The sequence below is a fragment of the Scyliorhinus torazame genome, chromosome 3, assembly GCF_047496885.1.
Source record: "Scyliorhinus torazame isolate Kashiwa2021f chromosome 3, sScyTor2.1, whole genome shotgun sequence".
NCBI lineage: Eukaryota > Metazoa > Chordata > Chondrichthyes > Carcharhiniformes > Scyliorhinidae > Scyliorhinus > Scyliorhinus torazame.
In genome coordinates, this window is record NC_092709.1 from 326825805 (window position 1) to 326841958 (window position 16154).

Genomic DNA, 16154 nt, shown 5'->3' on the forward strand with positions numbered 1-16154 from the left:
TGCCATTCAATAAGCTCGTGGTTGGTCTGGTTATGGTGTCAACTTTACTTTGGCACCTGTCCCCATTACCCTTGACTTCCTTGTCTATCAAAAATCTATATAACTCGGCCTTGGAAGAAATTCAATGACCCAGCCTACAATGTTTTCTTGTGGAAGAGAATTCCACAGACTAAGGACCCTCGGAGAGACTTCCTCCTTAATATCTGTCTTAAATGGCAGAGCTCTTATTCTTAAACTGTATCCCCGAATAATAGTTTCTCCCACAAGGTGAACCATTCCCCTGGTATCTACCCTATTGAGCCCTCCCCAGGGTTTTATGTGTTTCAATAAGACCTCTTTAGCACCTTCATTTTGTGTCTGACGCCTTTTGGGACAATGTTTCACGCCGCCTCAGTCTCATTGTATAAAGAACATTTTCTTTAATTTGCTTTTAATTGTCTTATCTTAAATTCTAAGGCTGTCCAGGCCTGGATCTTCCGTGAAATGGCAATCATTATTGGATTGCCGCTCCACTCGGAACTTTTCCACACCTTAATGCTGCTCTATATTTCTTGCTGTTTTTTTGAGCCTGGCTTCTCCAGAAATATGGAGCACATCAAAGAACTCCATCCAGTGCTGTGGTATCAGGGGAAGACAGGACAAGCCCACATTTTACAGCATGAACTGCTGTATGCTCGGGTTATAGATCCAGTTTGAATGACAGTGAATGGGTAGGGTGGATGAGGTAAGTAGTCGGGTGAGTCGGTGGGTGAGAGGCAAGTGGGGTATATAGTGTAGGGGGGTGTGCGGGCAAGTTCAGTAGTTACCCAAGAGTTCCTCTTCCTCCTTCAGGTACCATGCTTGAAGAAAGCATTGGCGGTTCTGGATTTCCATTTGATCGGCCCGTGATTATGCTTGCTATTGCCTTCTGCAGAATGACCAGGAAACACTCCCGCCGCCTGCCCATCAGGTTTGATGGAAGGATTTACAGGCTGATAATCAACCTGTTTGGCCAAGTTATGAATGCACCTTCCATGACCTTCAAGTCCTGAAGTAGTAGTTCAGAGCTTCTAGCCCAGAGCTAGGGATGCTACCACTCGCCAGAATACCTATTACCCAGGAGTTAGGCTCAGTTTAATCTGTTTTAACATTTCCTGGGTTAGTACCATGGAACTGTCTGAAAGTCTCTGACTCTAACTGGAGAGTCGGAGACCTTTACAGAGGGTCCTGGAGAGCAGAGGAATTGCCCGTCAGTAGTTCAAACTTCCTGGGCAAGTCACACAGATCAGCATGTCAGGAGTTCCGCAGGGTCCTGACGTGCATATTGGTCCTATGTCCGACCTCTGACAATCTGGACTCTAAAAGATCTGGGCAAGAATATACCTCGAAGATCTGTTCTTTATCTGATGTGACAGTTTTTTTCATTTTTAAAACACTTTGGCCATGTCTCTCCTTTGTCAAGCTCATGTCCAAAGAACTCTATCCATAATTATCTAGTGTCTTTTCACAGTCCAATCTCTTCATCACAGGATCGTCACTGACTTATTATTGAACTCTCTCCAAGGCCAATTTCTCCTCAAGTAGAGATATCCAGAATTAAGTCTAATGTGCCAAATGCTGTCTTAATGCTTTTTTTGTCTTTGCAGTAGCAGTTCTTCGCTTCTGTACTTCATTTTGCCATCTACCATCCCATTGGCCTTTTTCGCATCTACAAGCAGCTGTTTAAATAGTTTGTTTGCCTGGACCACTAAGTATCTTTGTACCGAGTATTTGGCTCACTAGACAATAAATCCATATACCTTGCAGTTCTGGTCGCCACATTATCAGAAAGACATGGAAGCTTTGGAGAGAGTGCGAAGAAGGTTCACCAGGATGTCGCCTGGTCTCGAGGGTGTTGGTTATGAGGAGAGGTTGAATCAACTAGAATTGTTTTCACTGAAAAGACTGAGGGGAGACCTGATAGTGGTCTACAAAATTGAGTGGCAAAGACAGGGTGGATAGTCAGAGGCTTTTTCCAAGGGTGGAAGTGTCAATTACAAGGGGGCACAGGTTCAAGGTGAGAGAGGGAAAGTTTAAGGGAGATGTGTGGGGTAAGCTTTTCACTCAAGAGTGGTGGGTGCTTGGACTGTGCTGCCAGAGGATGTGGTGGAAGCAGGCACATTAGTAACATTTAAGAGGCATCTGGATGGATACATGAATAGGGAGGAAATAGAGGAATACGGACAGAGTAAGGTCAGACGGTTTTGTTTTTAGTTAGGGCATCATGGTCGGCACAGGCTTGGAGGGCTGAAGGGCCTGTTCCTATGCTGTACTTTTCTTTGTTCTTTGTTCTGTCCATTCATCAATTTCTGCTATCCATTAGAATTCATTGTCTTTGCTTAGTGCAAATTTTGTTTACAAATACAGGCTATATATAACTATGTAACTGCATTTGGGTGCACACTTTCTTCCTCCTGTCATGTTTTTTGTCTCACTTTTTAATGGCATTATGCTCCTGTGTGTTCATGTTTGCAATGGCAAGTGTCATTTTTGTTTAATGTTGTGGTATGATTTAATTACCAGGCAGAGTGATCTTGCGTTTCATTCTATATTTTCTTTGACTTTCCCAGTACCGAATGGCCTGCGAGTTCTCCAGATATTCCCTCTATCAACCGACCAAAGCTTCCAGTTGCGGGAAACTGTTCAGGGAGCTCTGTGCCTTTGGTGAATTTCCGTTCCTGCTCTGTGACTGCTGCCGATCAGCCTTCTTCTTCGGAGCCCTGTGTATGTTTGGACCTCGCCACAGACTTCAGCCAGCCTCTGGGAGAGCACCCCCACTGTGGCCAAGATAGTCTTCTGTCAGAAGCTGAAAGCGAGGGCAATTCTGACCTGGCCCATTCCTTCGAAGTATTCCCTTCAGCTGCCGGAAGTCTTGTGAACGAGGACAGGACCACGTCTTTTGATGTGATATTTGAAGATTCTGGCTGTGACCGAGCATCCGAGCACGATCTAGACTTGGAACCATCATGCCACAGTATGAGCTGTGGTGAGAAACATACCACTGCCTCCCGGTTAGACACGGAGGGCAGAACTGAGAGTCTGGTTTCCAGCAATATTTTATCAAGTTCCCCGCCAAGACCCACCTCGTTAAATCTGGGCCCGTGCAAAAACCCAGAGGAGAAAGCAAAACCAAACTCGCCTAAAGTTTACTTGTACATTCAGATGCAGCTCTGCAGGAAAGAGACTGTGAAAGACTGGATGAGCGTCCGATGCCAAATGGAGGACCGGGATCGGACTGAATGTCTACAGATATTTTTACAAATGGCTGATGCTGTCTGCTTCTTGCACATCAAAGGACTAATGCACCGGGATCTTAAGGTATTGTAAACTTAAGCACAGGCCGCAATGTTGCCACTAAATCCTTAAAGGGGTGGGGTGGGCATGTGAACTTCTCATGCTTTGTCTGCCTTACCTGTGAAAAGGGTATGATTTGAAACTCTCGAAATTCTGTAAGCACTTAATTATGAAACTGGAGAATACCGGTTAATATTTTTGGGTGTCGGTCAAAAAGGTAAGTTTTAAGGAGTGCCTGAAAGGAGAAATGGGCAGGTATTCCAGAGCTTGGGGCCCAGGTAGCTGAAGGCGGAACCACCAGTGGTGGAGCAGTTAGAATGAGCAGGGTCTGTTTCGCACAGGGCTAAATCGCTGGCTTTGAAAGCAGACCAAGGCAGGCCAGCAGCACGGTTCAATTCCCGTAACAGCCTCCCCGAACAGGCGCCGGAATGTGGCGACTAGGGGCTTTTCACAGTAACTTCATTTGAAGCCTACTTGTGACAATAAGCGATTTTCATTTCATTTCAGAATGTTCAAAAGACCACAATTCGAGAAGCACAGATGTAAAAAAAAAAAATACTTTAATTGAAAATTTTCATTCATGACAGACAAACATATCAAACGCACAACCCAAGTACGCAATTGTATCTACCAAAATAGATACAAATAAAATGCATCCTTGAACCGAATGTGATTAGAAAGTACATTTGCGATCAGTTTTCACAGTTGTGACAGATGCGATAAAAACTAGCTTAAAAATGCCCTGTGTTAACCTGAGGTTGGGGGGCGCGGATGGTCCCAGCATCCAGCCCCCCAGGACGAGGCAAACCAATGGTGGTAAAGCCTGGCCTGGAGGCGAGAAGCACAGATATGGGGCTTGTGGGACGGGAGGAGGAGGGGGGCTAGGACATGGGAGGATTTGAAAATAGGAATGGAAATTTTCAATTCGAAGTGTTGTTTAACTGGGAGCTGGTGTAGATCATAAGCACAGGGGTGATGGGTGAATGGTATTTGGCCCATTTTAGTTGACGTATCCAGACGAATCCTGTAATCTGTCTCTTTTCTCTCTCTCTCTCCCCGCCCCCTACCTACCTGGCTGTCAGTTCTCATTGTGTGTGAAGTAGAACTGCTTAGCTGCAGTCCTGAGTACCCCTTTTACCAGCTTGACTAACTGTCACTTGGCTTAAACTCACCATTTGCTTTGAAGATGCCCTTCTGCTATGGAAGCATTCATCTCTGGTGGTTTTTGTCTGTGTTTTTGGAACTAAACCGTATTAACTACTTGCATAATGAACTGTGCTGCCCCCTCTCAGCACATGTGTCTGTTGACTCCCTCTCTTCAGTCTCAATCTTGTTTGCACCTCTTCCTGTCCATAATAAAAACAGAAATTGCTGGAAAATCTCAGCAAATCTGTTGGGAGAGAAAGAGTTGATGTTTTGCGTCTGTATGACTCCTCTTCCTGTCCGTGTTTCGCTCTTGCCTGGTGTTGAAAAATGCTCTGATGTTTCTGTGCAAGAGCAGTGTGGAATTATATTTTCGATTGACATTCGAGTGTCCTATTTTGTGTTGGAATTACAGTACAAGTAACTTTAATGCAATATGCCTTTGAGGAGTTATGCAGTGGTGCTTTATGTGCTGAATTGATATTATAGAGTAGAGAGAGGAGTGTGGGCTTATTTTATGCTATATTCCAGTGGATCCTAACAAAACAAGTCGAGTTTGTGTTGAATGTGTATTTTTGAAATGCGTGCTCCCTACCCCCCTCCCAAATTCCATTTAAACTGTCTAAACTTGGGGCAAAACTCTTTCTTCCCATTTTTGTTTCCTTTGGCAAATACTTTAGATCCTTTCAAATCTCTTGGCTGCCAACATGGATAATTCTCGTTTTTAAGTCCAAACATGGGAGCAAGCATGTGTCCCTCGTGACAGAGCTGGTAACTTGAACAGAAATGAGAAAGTTCCTGTCTGTTCTCAGTCGAGAATCTGCCATTTTTTAAGCACTGAAGCAGCTGATTGGCACCGTAGTTTCAGCACATTAATTTAATGGACATGAGCAGTAGGGCAACATCAAGGACCTAAAGTTGACAAAATGTATTATTAGAAGGATATCATTGTTGAAGCGACTGACGTCATCTACCACCTATCTGTAAACACTACCAATTTGTCTGTTCTTGGAAGCTCTACACTGTCGTCTTCACAGTATCACCCGCAAACTTTGAAATTGTCTCATACATGCCAAGATCTAGATCATTAATATATATCCGGAAAACCAACAGTCCCAATACCGACCTTCCCCACACACCCCACTGTTGCTCTATTAATAATGGTGAGCCACAAGTCTTCCCGTATATCGATCAAATGACCACACAACCAGTTAGTTAGTTCAAAAGATGGTTCATTTACATACACAAGAGTTATCTCGACATGCAAACACAATATCTACTACGAGTTAAACTACACCTATCAGCTACAATAACCTATATTTAACTTCAGGGCAACCGGCACTGAGCAAATGGATAAGGCCTTTATCTGGATTTCACTTGGCTGGTTCGAAGAAAGTGGCTCTGTCTCTGCTGGGCTCATCCGTCAGGTAGTGATCGTTGGTCTTGAACTTGGTTGGCTGTTCCTGCTGCAATTGGGTTGGCACAGGCCGGATCCAAAAGAGACAGAACACATGGCTGTGCTCTCTTTTATCCCTCTGGGATTTTGCACTCTTTGGGGCGGTCCTTAATCTTGGACCCAATAGTTTGACAGGGCTCTGATCACTGTCTTCGATTTTGACCAATAAAGGGGTGGGTGCCTTGGTGGCTGGGCGGGACCTTAGCGGTCATTGACCTTGGCAGTTGGGCTTTCTGAGTAAGGAGAGTGGCGCCGATCAGTCTGTGGCTGTACCGGTTTCTTGATTGGAGTTCTATTGTCCTGGGAAAATGGGCCATTAAATTGCCAACGAGCGGGGGTTTCGATCAGGTCTGGTTACCTGTGTTTCAGATACACATAGGCTCTGTATCTGTCTGAGTCCTGGGTTGGCCATAATTCCCATGGTCCTTTGCAGGTGGCCATCTTAATGGCTACACCACCCAAAAATAGCCATTGACCATTACTCTCTGCCTCCTATTATTTAGCCAATTTTGTATCCATGTTGCTCGCCGGAGTTTAGAAGGATGATAGGGGATCTGAGGTATCTAAAATACTAAAAGGGATTGATAAAGTAAACATAGATCCAATGTTCCTCCTTGTGGGGCAATCTAGAACAAGAGGTCATAGATATAGGTTGAGAGGCGGTAGTTTTAAAACTGAAATGAGGAGGAACTACTTCTTGCAGAGGGTGAATTTATGAAACTCGTTGCCCATAGTGCAGTGGAGGCCGAATAATTAAATGGTTTCAAGAGGGACATAGATACATTTCTGATTGAAATGAAAAACGGGTTAAAGGAACATGGGGAACAGATAGGGAGGTGCCTTTAAGACCAGCAACAAATCAGCTATTATCTGATTGAATGGCGGAGCAGGCTCAAGGGGCTGAATTGCTTACTTCTCCTAATGACTAAGTTCCTCCTGTCCCTTTTATTCCATAACTTTTCTCAAAAGTCTGTTGTGTGGCACTATGTCAAAGTTCTTGTACAACATTTCCTCCTCTCCACCTGTCCTGCCACTTTCAATGACCTAAGCACATATACACACCAGGTCCCTTTGCTGCTGCACCCCCTTAAGAATTTTACCCCTTATTTTATATTGTCTGTCCAGACAGTTAGTTGATCGCGATTTCTCCTTTAGAAATCCATGCCGACTCTTCCTAATCAACCCACATTTTTCCATCTGACTCCTAATTCTATCCTGAATAATTGTTTTGAGAAGCTTGCCCACCACTGGTGTTAAACTAACTGGCCTGTAATTTCTGGGCCTATCCATCCTTGCAGCTCTTTTTGAATAAGGGTGTAACATTTGCAATTTTTCAGCCCCCCCTCCCCGAGTCTAGAGAAGACTGGAACGTTATGGCCAGTTTGTGGGTGTGATGATCATTACCTGTCACCTTGAATGATATGGACTTGGACAGGCTAGGAGAATGGGCAAAGAAGTGGCAGATGGAATACAATGTGGAAAAGTGTGAGCATATGGACTTTGGAAGGAAGAATGGAGGCATAGACTATTTTCTAAATGGGGAGATGCTTAGGAAATCAGACCTACAAAGGGACTTGGGAGTCCTTGTTCACGGTTCTCGTAAGGTTAACGTGCAGTTTAGTCGGCAGTTCGGAAGGCAAATGCAATGTTAGCATTCATGTCGAGAGGGCTAGAATACAAAACCAGGGATGTACTCCTGAGGCTATACAAGGGCTCTGGTCAGACCCCATTTGGGGTATTGTGAGCAGTTTTGGGCCCCGTATTTAAGGAAGGATGTGCTAGTCTTTGAAAGGGTCCAGAGGACGTTCACAAGAATCATCCCTGGAATGAAGAGCTTGTCGTATGAGGAACGGGGTTGAGGACTCTGGAGTTTAGAAGGATGAGGGGGGATCTTATTGAAACTTACAGGATACCGCATGGCTTGGATAGAGTGGACGTGGAGAGGATGTTTCCACTTGTCGGAAAAACTAGAACCAGTAGACACCATCTCAGATTAAAGGGGCGATCATCTAAAACCGAGATGAGGAGGAATTTCTTCAGCGAGGGTGGTGAATCTGTGGAACTCTTTGCTGCAGAAGGCTGTGGAGGCCAATTCACTGAGTGTCTTTAAGACAGAGATAGATAGGTTCTTGATTAATAAGGAGATCAGAGGTTCTGGGGAGAAGGCAGGAGAAGGGGAATGAGAAAATATCAGCCATGATTGAATGGCGGAGCAGACTCGAGTGGCCTAATTCTGCTCCTATGTCTTATGGTCTTATGGATGCTTTCTGTTGCCCTTCAGCCTTGTTTTGAATGATATGCTGTTGGCTCTCATGGATCCAATCATTAGCAGAAGAGATGAGAATTGAGCTGAACACTGGAATTGTTGATAAACAGCATCACTCCTACTCTCCTATTGCAGAATTTGTATTGTTTAAATAGCGCATTGCAAAGCACTCTTAAACTGGGGTGGCACAAAACCTTGCGACTTTTGGAAAAGATTTAATTTTGTTGCATTCAAAATTTTACTTACATTTCTTTTGACCGTTTCACTCAACGGTCACCATGTTTCAAGGACTCTTATTTGAAATGGCCTCCTTTCTTCATTTCCCTTTGAAGCCTTCAAATATTTTCTTTACGTTGGATGATGTGGTGAAAGTGGGTGACTTTGGGCTGGTGACTGCAATGGACCAAGAGGAAGAGGAAGGGTCTACACTTACACCAATGCCAGTGTATGCAAGACACACGGGACAAGTGGGCACTAAGCTCTATATGAGCCCAGAGCAGGTCAGTAAAGTCATTCACAATATTTTCCAGTACATCTGGTAAATGGAAATTATGGCTATATATATATAGATATATATATATTTAAAAATAAGTCTTTGTGCTTTGTAGATATCTGGAAACACTTACTCTCATAAAGTGGACATATTTTCTTTGGGCCTGATCCTGTTTGAGTTATTGTATCCATTCAGCACGCAAATGGAGAGAGTCCAGGTAAATGTTCCTGCAGAATGTGCAACTTTTCTGTTTACCAATGGATTGAGCCATTAAGGGCAGGCACAGTAGCACCTGGGTAGCACTGTTGCTTCTCAGCTCCAGGGACCCAGGTTCGATTCCCGGCTTGGATCACTGTCTGCGGAATCTGCACGTTCTCCCTGTGTCTGCGTGGGTTTCCTCCGGGTGCTCCGGTTTCCTCCCACAAGTCCCGAGCGACTTGCTGTTAAGTAATTTGGACATTCTGAATTCTCCCTCGGTGTACCCGAACAGGCGCCGGAATGTGGTGACTTGGGGCTTTCCATAGTAACTTCATTGCAGTGTTAATGTAAGCCTACTTGGTGACAATAAAGATTATTTAAAAAAATGTTTTTTTTTAAATTTGTTAGGGACCAACTTGCTGCAATACCTGGGCAAGGCAGAAGGTGTGGAAAATTAAAGCGTATGGGATGCGGGATAGTGTATTGAGATGGATAGAAAACTGGTTGTCAGACAGGAAACAGAGTAGGAATTAACTGGTCTTTTTCAAATTGGCAGGCAGTGACTAGTGGGGTACTGCAGGGTTCGGTGCTCGGACCCCAGCTGAAGGTAAGCATGCAGGTCCAGCAGGCGGTGAAGATGGCAAACGGTATGTTGGCCTTCATAGTGAGAGGATTGAAGTACAGGAGCAAGGATGAGGTTCTGCAATTAAACACGGTCTTGGTGAGGCCACACCTGGAATATTGTGTGCAGTTTTGATCTCCTTCTCTGAGGAAGGATGTTCTTACTGTGGAGGGTGTGCAGCGAAGGTTTACCAGACTGATTCCTGGGATGGCGGGACTGACGTATGAGGAGAGATTGAGTCAGTTAGGATTGTATTCGCTGGAGTTCAGAAGAATGATGGGGGATCTCATAGAAACCTATAAAATTCTAACATGACGAGACAGGGTAGTTGCAAGAAGGATGTCCCCTATGGTGGGTATGTCCAGAACCTGGGACCACAGTCTGAGGATACGCGGTAGACCATTTAGGACAGATGAGAAATGTTTTCACCCAGAGAGTGGTGAGCCTGTGGAATTCATTACTACAGAGGTAGCTGAGACCAAAACATTGTCTCTTTTCAAGAAACGGTTAGATACAGCACTTGGGGCGAAAGGGATTGAAGGATATGGGAGGAAAACGGGATCAGGCTATTGAGTTGGAAGATCAGCCATGATCATAATGAATGGCGGAGCAGGCTCGAAGGGCCGAATGGCCTCCTTCCTATTTTGCATGTTTCTATGTTTCTCAGCTCATCAGTGCAGTTATTTTCAGCAGATTCAAATGTAGATTTCCATACAATCTATGCAGTTCTCTTAATTGCATATTCCTATTTTTCAATGCTTCCACGGGATGTGGGCACTGCTGACCAAGCCCAGCATTTGTTGCCCATCCCGACTTGTCTTTGAACCGAGTGGTTGGCTCAGCTGTTGCAGAGGGTGGTTAAGAATCAACCACATTGCTGTGGGTCTGGAGTCACATGTAAACCAGACCAGGTAAGGATGGCAGATTTTCTTTCCTGAAGGACATTAGTGAACCAGATGGAATTTTATGATAATTTCAAGGTCGCCATTACTGAAACTAGCTTTATATTCAGTTGTTTTTTTGAGTTTGAATTCCACCAGCTGTTATGGTGGGATTTGAACTCATGTCACCAGAGCATTTGCCTGGTCCTCTGGATTACCAGACCAATGACAATGCCACAAAGCCACCATCTCCCCAAATGAGAGGGAGTGGGCCACCAGAAAAAGGGTGCCGTTGAGCCAAAGCTTTGGGTTTTGAGAAGCATTTTGAAAGAAGGACAGAGGTGATGAGGGACAACCAGGGAACAGGCCAAAAGGCTTTGCTTCCGAAGTGAGGCATTGGGACAGAGATTTTGGCTCAATTTGTGGCTTTGTCTTTTGTTCATTAACTTTGCCGCTCCCACTGCTGTCCTGATTGACACTAGTTATTGCTGTGTACATCAAGTATCCAACCTCCAACAACTCACGCCTGCATTGATTGCACAACAGTGTGTTTGCTCATTGAATCACCCCTGAATTCCAAGGATTGTTTTTGATGATTAAATAATTCCTTTCCCTTTACAGACGTTAACAGGAGTTCGGAATTTAAGGTTCCCTCCTTTATTTCTTGAGGAATATCTCCAGGAGGTAAGTATTGAACATACAATACCCAATGATATTTAATTGTGCAGACACTGTCTGATATAATGTGCTCACCTAAGAGGTTGACAGTGTGAGAAAGATTCTAAAAAACCTAGTTGTTAAATAGGAGTGAGGAATCCTGGGTTCTTTCAGCTATTGGAACTTAATTCCAACATGGAAAGCTGGGATGAAATCCATTTGCCAACTGCAGTCACCTGGCATGCACCCCTTTCTGTCTGAGACTAGGGTCCTGAACTTAAAGAAAGCTAACTTTGAAGGTATGAGACGTGCATTGGCTAGGATAAGCTGACAAAGGATACTTAAGGGGTTGACGATGGATAGGCAATGACAGACATTTAAAGAACACATGGATGAACTTCAACAATTGTCTGGCACAGGAGTAAGACAGGGAAAGTGGCTCAACCATGGTTAAATAGGAAAATCAGAGATAGTGTTAAAGCCAAAGAGAAGGCTTATAAATTGGCCGGAAAAAGCAGCAAGCCTGAGGACTGGGAGAAATTTCAAATTCAGCTGGGGAAGACAAAGGGTTTAATTAGAACAAAGTAAAGTGCAGCACAGGAACAGGCCCCCCGGCCCTCCAAGCCAGCGTCGACCATGCTGCCCGTCTAAACTAAAATCTTCTACACTCCCGGGGTCCGTATCCCTCTATTCCCATCCTATTCATGTATTTGTCAGGATGCCCCTTAAACGTCCCTATTGTCTCTGCTTCCACCATCTACTCCGGTAGTGAGTTCCAGGCACCCACTATCCTCTGTATAAAAAAAAACTTGCCTCGTACATCTACTCTGAACCTTGCCCCTCGCACCTTAAACCTGTGCCCTCTAGTAATTGACCCCTCTACCCTGGGAAAAAGTCTCTGACGATCCACTCTGTCTATGCCCCTCACAAGGAAAGAGAAAATAGATTACAAGAGTAAGCTTGCAGAAAACATTAAAAACTGACTGCAAAAGTCTCTATAGATGTGTGAAAAGAAAAATATTGGTGAAGACAAATGTAGGTCCCTTACAGTTAGAATCCTAATGGGCAACAAAGAGATGGCAGACCATTTGAACAATTACTTTGGATCTGTCTTCACTAAGGACGACACAAATAACCTTCCGGAAATACTTGGGGACAGAGGGTCTAGCATGAAGGAGGAACTGAAGGAATTCCTTATTAGTCAGCACGGTAAAATTGTGGATAGCACAATTGCTTCACAGCTCCAGGGTCCCAGGTTCGATTCCGGCTTGGGTCACTGACTGTGCGGAGTCTGCACATCCTCCCCGTGTGTGCGTGGGTTTCCTCCGGGTGCTCCGGTTTCCTTCCACAGTCCAAAGATGTGCAGGTGAGGTGGATTGGCCGTGATAAATTGCCCTTAGTGTCCAAAATTACCCTTAGTTTTGGGTGGGGTTACTGGGTTATGAGGATAGGGTGGAGGTGTGGACCTTGGGTAGGGTGCTCTTTCCAAGAGCCGGTGCAGACTCGATGGGCCGAATGGCCTCCTTCTGCACTGTAAATTCTATGTAAAAATTCTATGTCAGGAAATTGTATTGGGGAAATTGATGGGATTAAAGCTCAATAAGTCCCCAGGGCCTGATGCTCTGCATCCCAGAGTACTTAAAGACGTGGCCCTAGAAATAGTGGATGCATTGGTGATCATTTTCCAGCATTCTATCAACTCTGGAAGTGTTCCAATAAACTGGAGGATAGCTAATGTAACCCCATGTGGGAGAGAAAACAGGGAATTCTAGATCGAGCAGCCTGTCATCGGTGGTGGGGAAAATGCTGGAATCGATTATTAAGGAAGAAATGACTGAGCATTTGGAAAATGAGGACAGGATTGGTCCAAGTCAGCATGGATTCACTAAAGGGAAATCATGCTTGACAAATCCTCTGGAATTTTGAGGATGTGACCAGTAGAGTGGACAAGGGTGAACCAGTGGATATTATCTGAATGGTGCCAGTTTAGGAAAAGGTGAAGTGCAACGAGACCTGGGTGGCATGGTGGAACAGGGCCTTCATAGTGAGAGGATTTAAGTATAGGAGTTGGGATGTCTTGCTGCAGTTGTACAGGGCTTTGGTGAGACCACATCTTGAATGCAATTTTGGTCTCCTAGCTTGAGAAAGGACATGCTTGTTGTAGAGGGTGTCCAGCGAAGGTTCACCAGACTAATTCCCGGGATGGCAGGACAGACATATGAAGAAAGACTGGATCGACTGGGCTTGTACTCACTGAAGTTTAGAAGAATGAGCGGGGATCTCAAAGAAACATATAAAATCCTGATGGGACTGGACAGACTAGAAGCAGGAAGAATGTTTCCGATGCTGGGGCTGTCCAGAACTAGGAATCCCAGCTGAAGAATAAGGGGTAAGCCATTCGGGATGGGAGGAGGAAGCACTTCTTCTCGGAGTTGTGAACTTGTGGAACCCTCTGCCGCAAAAAGCTCTTGGGGCCAGGTTTTCAGTTTTTCACAGTCACTTCATTGCAGTGTTAATGTAAGCCTACTTATGATGCTAATAAAGATTATTATTTGTTGGATATATTCAAGAGGGAGATGGGCGTGTCCCTTGCGGCTAAAGGGATCAAAGTGTATGGAGAGAAAGCAGGAGTGGGATACTGAATTTGCAAGATCATGACCATATTGAATGGTGGTGCAGGCTCGAATGACCTGTTCCTGCACCTATTTTCTATGTTTCCTCAACTAACACCGACCTGTGTTTGAATGGTATCTCTTCATGTGGGTCACCCCAAATCATTTCATTGTCTGTCAAAATTTTACACTCAGCTGCAGGAGCTGTTGGGACAGCTGGCCTCTCTTTGGTCACCTACCCAAGGAGGTAAATTTGAAAGAATGTCAAAAAGAGAAAGGTGGAGCAGGATAAGCTGGGAATTCCAGGGCGTTGGGTCCAGGTGGAAATTGAGGATGTGCAAAATGCCGCAATTGGAGGAGCGCAGAGATCTTCCAAGAGTTTTAGGGATGGATGAGATTAGAGATAGGGCCATAGAGAGATTCACGCACTGAGAATTTTAAAATCAATTTGTAATTGACTCTGGAACTAGCTTTTAATCAATGGATTGTTTATCCTCTTATGTTCATCAGAGGTTTGAGGCAATCTTCCATGAAAATGTTATGAACTATTAGTTTAATGTTTCTTGCTGCACTAAGTGGAGATGAATAAAAAGTGAATGGCTTCATAAAGTGATAATCTGTGATTGTAGACAGTGAGGCTTATTTATTAAGTCCATTTCAGTGGTAAATAAAATGGGGTTAGAATAATGCAGACGACTGAGATGTATTTATGCACATGCACAGTGACTTCCTAACCTCCATAATAAATCTCACAATAGTCGGCAAGGTATGCAAACGAATATCTGTATTGCTTAATGATTAAATATTTAAATATCAATCAGCTCGCCGTGGCACAGTGGCTTTTTATAATAACCTTTGTGGCCACCAGAAGGCATATATTTACACTGCAATGAAGTTACTGTGGAAAGCCTCTAGTCGCCACATTCTGGTGCCTGTTAGGGTACACGGGGAGAATTCAGAATGTCCAAATTACCTGAGAGCACGTCTTTCAGGACTTGTGGGAAGAAACCAGAGCACCCGGAGGAAACCCCCGCAGACCCGGGGAGAACGTGCAGACTCCACACAGACAGTGACCCAAGCCGGGAATCGAACCTCGAGCTGTGAAGCAACAGTGGTACCCACTGTGCTATTGTGCTGCCCACAGTTAGCACTGCTCCCTCACAGTGACAGAGACTTGAGTTTGATTCTGGCCTTGGATGTCTGAGTGGGTTTCCGCCGGGTTCTCGGGTTTCCTCTCTCAATCCAAAGATTTGCAGGTTAGGTGGATTGACCATACCAAATTGTCCAGGGATGCACAGATTAGGTTATGGGGAGGGGGAGGGGGGGCGCTGGGTATGGTGCTCTTTCAGATGCTTCGTGCAGACTCGATGGGCCAAACAGCCTTCTGCACTGTAGGAATTCTGTGGTTCGATTGACGATAACCATCTATTATGAGCTCAAAGCTAGGAGTATGTCATTCCAGAAGTTGGTGGCCAGATATTTTGTGCATGATTTCTGTTAACTTCTGAGCATCACTGACTATTTCACATTTTTGTCGACTGGGGCTGGCTCGAGGGGTTAGAAGAGTTGTTTTGGCAGGAGCAGAATTAGTCACAGAACCCCTGGTCAGAAAATTAATTCCTCAACATTGAACCACCTGAATGGTGTAAGTGAATGAGTGGCTGACAGATGGTGAGCACAGGGGGACGTCTTTAGCCTCAACTGTTAATTATCATCAGCTCAACGCTTTCCACATTTCGGTCTGCTGTTTTGCCCTGTGGTTATGTTTGTGCATTTAATCTATCGCCTTGCATGTTGCGCACCAGCCCCGAGTACAGTGCTATAAATAGTTGATTAAAGTTGCTGTTGGAAGTATCAATCTGTAGTGCATGAATATTCTAAGTGGCAATACGATCATAGGTACCGTAGTGTGGCGACTAGGGGATTTTCACACTATCTTCATCGTGTTAATGTAAGCCAACTTGTGACAGTAAGGATTATTATTGTTAATGTCATACAGCGCAGAAGGAAGGTACTGTGCCCATTGTTCACATGCTGGGTCCTCGGCAGATCAGTCAATTAAATGTGTCTTCCTGGTCTTTCCCCTTAGCCATGCTTTTTTTCCCCATTTTGAGTAATCCACTGCTTAGTTACCACTAGACTTGACTTTTCGAAGGCTCTCAGGGCTGGTCTCCCAGTTTGCAATTGACAGAAATCCCAAACTTTGTACCCTATCTTGTGCAGAATCCCTTGAACGCTGACCTACTGGCTCCCTGTCCAGCAATGCCACAATTTATATTTCTCATCTTTGCCTTTGAATCTGCCTATGGTCTCTTCCACAGCCTCTGTCTGATCTCTTCCAGCTCCCTCACCCTCAAAATGCCAGAACTCCTCCAATTCTGGCCTCTTTAACATTCCTGATTTTAATTGTTCCACAACTGAGTCCCAAATGACCACAGGCTGCTTTCTCTGCTTTCTCCTTTGAGGGGGAGAGCTGACTGGTGGTGATTTAACCTGAGGATCACCGCACCTCAG

General features: G+C 44.7%; 1 protein-coding gene across 7 annotated transcripts in view; it reads left to right on the plus strand.

Annotated features, from left to right (window-relative positions):
* The window catches only part of eif2ak3 (eukaryotic translation initiation factor 2-alpha kinase 3), a 113250-nt gene that overhangs the window by 63999 nt on the left and 33097 nt on the right, over positions 1-16154 (plus strand). For 3 of the 7 annotated variants that reach the window (XM_072497645.1, XM_072497643.1, XM_072497649.1), the window contains 5 exons: positions 2589-3336; positions 8510-8677; positions 8786-8887; positions 9425-9475; positions 10993-11055. In XM_072497645.1, coding sequence (XP_072353746.1) covers positions 2589-3336; positions 8510-8677; positions 8786-8887; positions 9425-9475; positions 10993-11055 — 1132 coding nt within the window. The remainder of the gene's footprint in view (positions 1-2588; positions 3337-8509; positions 8678-8785; positions 8888-9424; positions 9476-10992; positions 11056-16154) is intronic. The other 4 variants (XM_072497647.1, XM_072497644.1, XM_072497646.1 and 1 more) reach the window with 3 other exon arrangements.